This window comes from Apus apus, chromosome 5, assembly GCF_020740795.1.
Source record: "Apus apus isolate bApuApu2 chromosome 5, bApuApu2.pri.cur, whole genome shotgun sequence".
NCBI lineage: Eukaryota > Metazoa > Chordata > Aves > Apodiformes > Apodidae > Apus > Apus apus.
This window is the reverse complement of record NC_067286.1, coordinates 10,856,988-10,866,213: the sequence shown is the minus strand read 5'-3', so window position 1 is coordinate 10,866,213 and position 9,226 is coordinate 10,856,988. Positions and strand designations below refer to the sequence as shown.

The 9,226-nt window shown below is 50.3% G+C and overlaps 1 protein-coding gene across 2 annotated transcripts; it reads left to right on the top strand.

Moving 5' to 3' along the window:
* Positions 1-5,768: 5,768 nt before the first annotated feature.
* ADM (adrenomedullin) lies at positions 5,769-8,841 on the top strand. 2 transcript variants are annotated; one of them, XM_051622296.1, is made up of 4 exons: positions 5,769-5,864; positions 6,452-6,562; positions 6,850-6,990; positions 7,509-8,841. In XM_051622296.1, the coding sequence occupies exons 2-4, from the start codon at positions 6,465-6,467 to the stop codon at positions 7,795-7,797; spliced, it is 528 nt and encodes a 175-aa protein (XP_051478256.1). In that variant the 5' UTR covers positions 5,769-5,864; positions 6,452-6,464; the 3' UTR covers positions 7,798-8,841. The 2 variants fall into 2 exon arrangements, with proteins under 2 accessions (XP_051478256.1, XP_051478255.1); XM_051622295.1 differs by having other exon boundaries at positions 7,506-8,841.
* Positions 8,842-9,226: the final 385 nt, after the last annotated feature.

Genomic DNA, 9,226 nt, shown 5'->3' with positions numbered 1-9,226 from the left:
CAGCATCTCTAGCAGGAGAATTTTACGTAACACTTCTCCCAGGGCATTAAAAAATGCTGGATCAAAATAAGGATGTTATTTATTGATTTCCCAGTACTACTAGTGCCCACTTGGCAGCCTTGCTCCTTCTTCCATCTAGACCAATATAACCAAAGCTTGGTTAGCTTATAAAGCATGTCATGAGGAGTGACACATCTTAAGTCATCATGTAACAGGAAGAGAGCACTGTTCATCTGGGTTTGAACACAGCCATGTTGCATTGACAGCAAAAGGAGCCAGTCATCCGTGACTTGCTTCCTTAACTTCCCTTAAGTATCATAGTATCATAGAATCACAGGGGTTGGAAGGGACCTCTGAAGATCATCAAGTCCAACCCCCCTGCTGCAGCAGGAACACCTAGGGCAGATCACACAAGAACATGTTCAGATGGGTCTTGAAAGTCTCCAGAGAAGGAGACTCCACAGCCTCTCTGGGAAGCCTGTTCCAGTACTCCATTCTTGACATCCACCCTTCAGATATTTGTAGACATGAATAAGGTCCCCTCACAGTCTTTTTTTCTCAAGGCTAAACAGTCTCTCAGCTTTTCCTCATATGACAGATGTTCCGGTCCCTTAATCATCCTTGTATCTCTCCATTGGACACTTTCCAGCACATCCCTATACTTCTTGAACTGGGGAGCCCAGAACTGGACACAATATTCCAGATGTGGTCTTAAAAGGGCAAAGTAGGAGGGGAAGAGAACCTCCCTTGACCTGCTGGACACACTGTTCTTAATGCATCCCAGGATACTACTGGCTGTCTTGGCCATGAGGGCACATTGCTGTGGATAACTTAATGTCCACCAGGACCCCAAGGCCCTTCTCCATGTGGCTGCTTTCTAGCAGGTCAACCCCTAATCTGTATTGGCACACGGTGTTTTTTCTTCCCAGGTGCAGGACTCCACACTTATTCTTGTTGAACTTCATTAGGTTCATCTGTGCTCAGCTCTCCAGTCTGTCTAGATCTCACTGAATGGCCACACGGCCTTCAGGTGTATCAGCCAGTCCTCCCAGCTTTGTATCATCAGCAAACTTGCTGAGGATACACTCCATCCCCTCATCCAGGTCATTGGTTAAAATGTTTGTTGAACAAGACTGGGCCCAGTATTGACTCCAGGAGAACACCACTAGTCCACAGGTCTCCAACTGGACTCTGCACTGTTGATCACAACCCCCTGGGTTTTATTGGTTAGGCAGTTCTAGATCCATCTCACTGTCTGCTCTTCTAACTCACTTCCTGAGCTTATCCACAAGGATGTTACAGGAGACAGTGTCAAAAGCCTTGCTAAAGTTGATGAAGGCAATGTCCACTGTTCTCCCTGCATCTATTAATTCTGTCACACTATCATAGAAGGATATCAGATGAGTCAAACATGATTTCCCCTGGGTGAATCCATGCTGGCTACTCCTGATAACCTTATTTTCTTTCATGTGCTTAGAGATGACCTCCAGAAAAAGCTGCTTCATCATCTTTTCAGGAATGGAGGTGAGGCTGGCCAGTCTGTAGTTACCCAGGTCCTGTTTCTTGCCCTTGTTCAAGGCTTGAGTGACATTGGATTTCCTTATTAGCACCTCTCCCGTTTTCCAGGACATTTCAAAGATGATGCAGAGCAGTCTAGCAATGACTTCTGCCAGCTCACTCAGCACGCATGGGTGCATCCCATTGGGGCCCATGGAGTTGTAGATTGATCTTTATTTAACCCAATCTTTTTCAATCAAGGTAAAGCCTTCCTCACTCCTGACTTTTTCTGTGATTTGGAAGTCTGGGAATCTTGAGGGTCAGGCTTAGCACTAAAGACCAAGGCCAAGAAGTCATTAAGTAACTCTGCCTTCCCCTTATCCTCTGTTGCCAGGGCACTCACCTCATTCAGTAATGGGCCCACATTTCCTCTGGTCTTCCTTTTACCTCCAATGTACTTGAAGAAGTATAGAGCAATTTTATGTTCTTAAGGACAAATGCAGAAGTGGAGCAGACAAATCACTTGCTCACCTAAAGCAAAGTAAATTGAAATTTCACCCAGACCACAAAAAACATAATTCCCTTTGTTGCAGCCGAGTAGCCTGGCTCCTCATGGGAGATTGAAGGGGCTCAGAAAGCAGCAGCTCTGGGTGGACACCAAGGCCTGTGTCTCCAGAAGGACCTAGTAAGCAGCCATATATTTATCTCAAGGGAAGAACTGAGAGGCTGCAGCCCCTCCAGGAGACTGAAAGCACACAAGAGACAATGTTGCCACACTCAGACTGTGCGTGTAGCACCACAAAATTCACAGCCAAAAAGGTTCACATTACCTTCTACAGTCAACTCCTTCTTCAGGAGGTATAAGAGTCTCATTCTACCTACAGTCTTTTAATACAAGTGTCTTCCCATTCCATGCCAGAACAGAGAAGCAGCCATGGTTTGGACTAGGTTTTCCCCTACCAACATGTATCTCACCCTCGTTTAGGAGGCTTTGTTTGGTGTACTCACACCTATCAAATGTAAGACTCACCAAAAGCACCTCCAATGGGACTACCAGAAATGGAATCACCCCTTGTCACTCCAGACAAAGCTGGATGAGTGCATGCACTAGCAGCAAGGCTTTTCTGTGTAGCTTGCCTGAGGTTTTACATTCCTCATGGGGTGTCATTCTGCTATTAGTATCATCTTTCTGCTGATCTCATACAGCCTGAAATATAATCAAGAATATTCATACTCATACAATTCAGTCAATTTTGTTTAAACCCAGAATGAAACACACAAAGGCACTTCCACTGACTTCAAACAACAATTTTCTTGCATAAACAGCACAGAATATTTGCCTCAAAGTGATTCCCCATTGATGCCTACAGATTACCTAAACCTTTGTTTTTGGAATAAAACTCAGCCTGAATAAAATACTGTACAAACAGCAAGTAATCTTCACAATCTCCCTGCCAGAGCAGATACATACTGTCAAGTTACAGCATATGGCAACAGCAAGGGGTTGAATTTTGTGCCCAAGATAATCACTGAACAAGTACAAGAGCTGGATGTTCCTCCAGGTCAACTTCCCTGCAATAGATGAGGCAGCATCCAGAGGAGACCCTGCACTTCAGAGGAAACATAGCCTTGCTGAACTGCATGATTTCAGAATCACAGTTTGTGAATACTATTTTAATGGAAAATTCCGTGTAACTTTATTTCAAAATAGAAATAACTCACTATTTATGAAATAGTTTTTTAAGGGGGGCCACTGTTACCTCATAGTTCAAATTCAGTGACTGTTGCTCATTTACAAACTGCACAGGAATGCAAGTACTTAGAAAGAACAAAATGAGCATCTGAACAAAGAACATGACGTTTTGTGTTACATTTGAAGCAGCTTTACCTGCTGAAGCCCTTTCACAAATCACATCAGCAAGAAACTGATAATCCATGTGCCAAAGTTTGTCACCTCGTTAATTAGAACGATCTGATGTTGTATCACTAAAATGACAGCTGTGGTTGGTATGGAACTCACATGTGAGTTGTGTTACTACCATTGTTACTATTCCCAAACCAACATAGGATTCTTTCTACATTGTTTGCCTAAGAGTATACAAAATGCACTTCCCGTTTAGTCGAGGTTTTTTATGAGGGATTTTCCAGCATTTGGGGAAGTGTGTGCATTTTTTACTGGAACGGGAGGCTTAATTTGGATCAAAGCAATACTCAACACACAAAATCCCTGCCTTCTGATTCGAAAAAGTTAGATTCAGTTTCAACTTCTGCTGATCAAGGAAACGTTTAAACTCAGTCGAGCCTGAGCTGCCTCACGAGGTCTCTAAGACCCAGTCATCGTAGCCTGATGCAGTCATGCAGCTCTGGTCATTATACAGCCCCTCTCTAAACCACCTATTTTCCCATTTCTTCCCGAGTGTGCGCCCCAGGCCTCTCGCTCTCTGCATTTCTGCCCCTCATCGCGGCCCGTGGGGAGGGCAGCGGGACTGCGGCTCCGGCGGGCGGAAGGGACCGGGGGAATCCCGGAGCTGGCTGGATCCTCCGCGTCCCCCGCCCGGGGCACCCGCCGCGCTGCCCCGATGGCTCCGGCGCCCCCGGAGCTGCCACCTCGTCCCGCCCCGCGCTCCGGCCGGGCAGGTGCGGCGGGGAGCGGATCTGGGCTTGCCCCGGCGGCCAGCTCACGGCCGGGGAAACGGCCTCGCCCCGCGGGATCCGCGCCGGGTGTTCGGGGGAGAAAGACAGCCCGGCTAGAGGATGCGATGGGGAACTTCTACGGTAAATGCTGATCCTCCGCGCCGGTGGCTGCCGGCGGAGAGCGTGTGAGGGACGGCAGCCGGGCAGGGTGGCGGCTCCCGGGCCATCCTGCTTGAGGACAGGTAGATGCCAGAGGCAGAAGCCTTCAGATGGCTGGACGCTGTTGGCGAGAAAGAGAGGGAGCACCTCAGACCGAGTCAGCTGTGCACAGGAAAGTTTCCGTCATCCCCTTGCACATACCTCTCCAGGGTGTTGCTATGTACCGCGGTTATCTAGGAAGGCAGAGTCACGAGTACATACTCACCTGATTTTTGAAACACTTTGCTTGGGGCAAGATGTGAGAGAAACATCTCGCACACACCAGTTCATAACTCCCTCCCCAGTATCTCTCGGCTGGGAAGGGGACCCTGCCGCTCGAGGGCGCAGGTCTGGGGCATTTCCCTCCGTTCCGCTGAATTTACATTGCGACAAGTGAGTAGAGAAACAGTCCATCTGGTGTCGGCTTCCCTCACCCCCTGCGTAGCCGGACCTCTGTATTTCCGAAGCGTCACGAAGCAAAGATGTTAAAGACTGTAAAAAACCCAAAAAGGTGGGCAGACTAAGGTTTTGCTGCTGGGTAGTTCTTGGAGACCTTGATCCTGCACTGGTTTAGCTTTCTAACCGTGTTTGTAAGTGCACTCACTTTTGCGGACTGGGGATAAAACGACCCACGGCAAGTCTTCCCTGACGTCCACAACCCCAAGCAGTTCAGTGACCCCGTGTTTGCCCCAAAGCAATACCTCTTCCTTCGTTCAAAGGTATAGAAATGCGCTCTAACCTTTGTTTTCCCAAACAATTTAAACTGTGATTTATTTGATTCGATCAAGTAAGCAAATACATTTTATTAGATTAGAAAATGCACTCAATTTGAGTCATAAATATTAATGGTGTCTGATTTGTCACCTCCTTACTTACGTAAAGAAGACTGGCATTCATTACAGTTACCCATATAATTTATGTTGTCCAAATATGGGTTTATTTTTGGAACTTTGGTATTTGAAGGATTTGAACGGATTTTGAAATTGATCGGGTCTAATTTCTACTCCCCTATTTCCACCCAACTGAAGTTAAATGAGAAATCATGCTATCTATCTCACCCAGAATGAGAAATTATATTGCAGACTGTATAAACACAATTATATACCGGCACTTTAAAAAGCCTGTCCCCTGCTAAACAGACTGAGGGGCTTATCAGATTTTGCAAGTTATGCCATTACTCAGAATCCACACCTAAAAGCTGTCATTATAATTAACAAAATACCAAGGGGGTTGATTAAGATAATTTTCAATAATCCTCTTATTTTCACCCTAGTATGGGTTGCCCCCAATCCACTCTAGAATGATTAAGGATGCTTGGATGTGGGGGTGGGGGTAAGTGTCAAAGAAAAATCGCCCAGCCACGCCAAGGTCCACCCACTTCCCCCGCGCTGCTCTATAAAAGGGAGCGGTGGAGCGCAGCTCGGCAGTGGTTACTTCAGGCACACAAAGAAGGAGTTCTCGATCCTCAGGAAACCCTGCAACTTCGGATCACTACTACAAGAACATTTCTCTCAGTGGATTATCCTCACTGTCAGGTAAGAATATTTTTTTTTCCTGTCTCGACAACAACAATAAAAGATGCAGGAGAGGTGGAGAGGAAGTAAAAATCTACTAAATCTGGACTGTTTTGAAGCACTTGGAGTTATGCTGCAGAGCTTTGCACTGGCTCTTGGCATCAGCTGCAGTTTGCAACGTAAGATCCAGAACTAGCTGGTTCTGCGTGTGAAGTGGGAAGATGAGGTATCAGGGGATTAACTTTCAGGCAGCAAAACACTTGCTGGAGTTTGGAAACGATGCGTCTGATAGCCAGCTCTCTTTAATCTCGTGGGTTTGCTAAATCCTAGTGCAAGCCGCTGGGGGTATTCTGGAAATCCTGCTGGTTTTCAGCCGCCTCTGCAAGTAAAACTCTCGACAAACGTAAACTTTGGAGGCTCTGTTATTTACTCTGTGATAAGTTGCTGAGCAAATATTGGCTTCTGGTTCATATCGCACACAAAGTCCCCTATAGCCTGGGGGCTCTCCGAGGGAATGAGGGCTCTGGAATCACCAGAAATGAAGGGCAGACCTTACTTGACTTTTATTAGCAACCATGCTTAGAATTCTTCTCTTTTTACTCCATCAGGAGCCCAGCCAGAATGAAACTAGTTCACGTAGCGCTGCTCTATCTCGGCTCTGTAACCTTCTTCGGGGTGGATGCTGCACGGGTGGACGTAGCGACAGAGTTCAAAAGAAAGTGAGTATCGGAGCGCGCCCTCCTGCCAGCGCCCAGCCCCGCTCCTGGAGCTGCGGAGCCTCCGCGGCCCCGCTCTGGGCTCCAGCCACGATCAGAGGGACTGGATTGCAAAGCTCCTAAAAGGACTCATGCCCTTTCAGGACACAATAATAATAATAAATAATAAATAATGTAATAAAAAAATCTCGGCACTAGCAAAGATTATCGCTCCTCGAATCTATTTGGTTTGGCTCCTGCCCTGCAGACTTGCGCTAACAGGCTGTTCTCTTCCCTTGCGCTCCTTTCAGATGGACGAAATGGGCACTGAGCCGAGCCAAGCGGGACGTGAAGCTTTCGGTCGCGCTCCAAGGGCTGGGGGCAGCCGCCGAAGTGCAGCCGCTCATACGGACCCAGGACGTGAAGGAGGATCCCCGAGTCCCGCACCCCAGGTAAATTCCAGCCCCTTCTGGGCACGGGCACTTGCTAGAGGCCGTGAAAAGCTTTAGGGTCCCCTCGTTTCCGGGTGTTGAGCGTTATTCTCGCTATGGATCCCCCCAGCCCCGGAGGCAGGTCCTGCCCAGGCTGCACACCACACTGGAAGCAGCCTCCCGCCTCCCTTTCCCCGCGCTGTTCAGCTGGCGGGAGATAGCAGCGCCTTTACTGTGAAAGTCAAATATAAATAGTAACTTGAGCTCTGGATCCATAGATAAAATAACAGGCATAAAACGGCGGGGCCTCTCCTCCCATCGGCAGCAAGCTCTGTTCTGCGACCAGCTCACCCCTCTCCCGCCGCTCGGCGGAGGACAGAGCCGGGGGGCGGTGGGGGGGAAGTTCTGCACCGCCGGGACGGGCCCGCCTCCCGCCTCGGGGCTCCCTGCCCTCCCCGCGCCGGGCCCACCGGGTCCGCTCCTCCGGGGTCCTATGCACTTTTCTCATACCCGCTCTCTTTCTTCCTGCCTCGCAGCAGCCGGGAGGATGCTCACATCCGCGTCAAGCGCTACCGCCAGAGCATTAACAGCTTCCCCTACTTCCAGCTGGGGGGGTGCCGGTTCGGGACGTGCACGGCGCACAATCTGGCCCACCAGATCCACCAGCTGACCGGCAAGAATAAGGACGACGCCGCTCCCCCCAGCAAGATCAGCCCCCAGGGCTACGGCCGCAGGCGGCGCTCCCTGCCCGAGCACCGCAGCCCGGCGTCCTCCCTTCGGGCCGGGCGGCGGCCCCGGACGCCCCTCGCCTCCGTTCTGGGAGTCTGAGCGCCGCACTAGTCGGCCGAGCCCGTCTCGGATGGATGGACTGAGGCAGGGACGCTCCCTCCGCCCGCCGCCGCTCGGGAGCCGCCGCTCGGATCCGTGGATAGCGCCCGTCCGGGCGGGACCCCGGCGCGCCCTCCGCCCCGCGCGGGGAGCCGGCCAGGGGAAGCTGTGAAGGCCGCGTCCGGCCGGGAACGCGCGGGGACTGCTCCCTCCGCCCGCCGCAGCGGCGGGTCGGTGACTGACTGCTTACCCTCCCCGGGCCAGGCACCGCCGGTCCTGCGCCCGCCGCCGGCTGCGACTGGAAGGCGCCCGGCCCGCAGCCGCCAGAGGCGCCGCTGCCCCTCCGGCCGCCATGTCGCCCCCCCTGCCCCGCCACTGCACCCGGGGGGACCGGGCCTTCCTTGCCAGCGATCTGCGCTCAGAGCTGCCCCGGCGCCGTCTGCCCCGAGGAGGGGTTGCTCAGGGGAGCCCCGCGGCCGGGGGGACCCGCTGGCGGGCGCCGGCTGCTGCTGCGGCACCTCCGAGCCCGGGAGCCGCGGCCCCGACCTCGCCCTCTGCCCCCGGTGTTCGAGGGGACGCGTTCGGCCCCCAGCACGGACAGGTCGCCCACATCTGCTCTACCCTCTGCGTTATCTGCACCCGGCAGGGAATCGAACACTCACTAGTCCCTGCGGGGACTGCGATATACTTGAACGTCACAGAGAGGAAAAGTGCAATTGTACGTGGTTTTTGTTAATTATAAGTGCAGTGTGCGTGGATCATGAGATACGTATCGGTATTTAAGGTTGTTCTGTGTCATGTCCTGTTTGTATCTTTTTTTTTTTTTTGAAAATATTTTATTTTTATACGGTTTATATATATATATTGCATAAGGGCATTTTAAAACATTGTATCCCCTCTATTTTTCATATCGTGAATGTCAAACGTTAAACTTTTTTCATACCTTTTTTTATCTTGCATTCCAGACTGGTGAAAGATGTAGAGAATGTATCAGCTATTCTCCATGGGTAATATGTGAAATAAAATAAACACTATTGCGTAAAATGGTTCTGTTATGGTGTCTTCGCGGGGGGGCAGGTGGTCAGGATGAGTGATTTTTTTACTGTCTTCAGTCTTACCCTTACTAACCTAGCATGGCCGTTCTGTGACAGACTAAAGCTCCTCAGATACAGACTTTGTGAGCAGCCACCTTATCTATTCAAACCAAGTAAGCTCAAATGCAAGCATGCATCTTAAAATCCCAGGGCAGATCTGTTGAGAGGACTCTAAAGCCTTTTCTACCCACATGTTCCAGCCAGGGCTGAAACGTGTCACAGCTTGGATTAATCGTGCAAGTTTATTTTTTGCCCTAATTAATCAGAGAAACAACTGCACACTTCAACATTGCACAACAAAGTAACAGATTTATTGAGGGAGCACATTCCAAAAA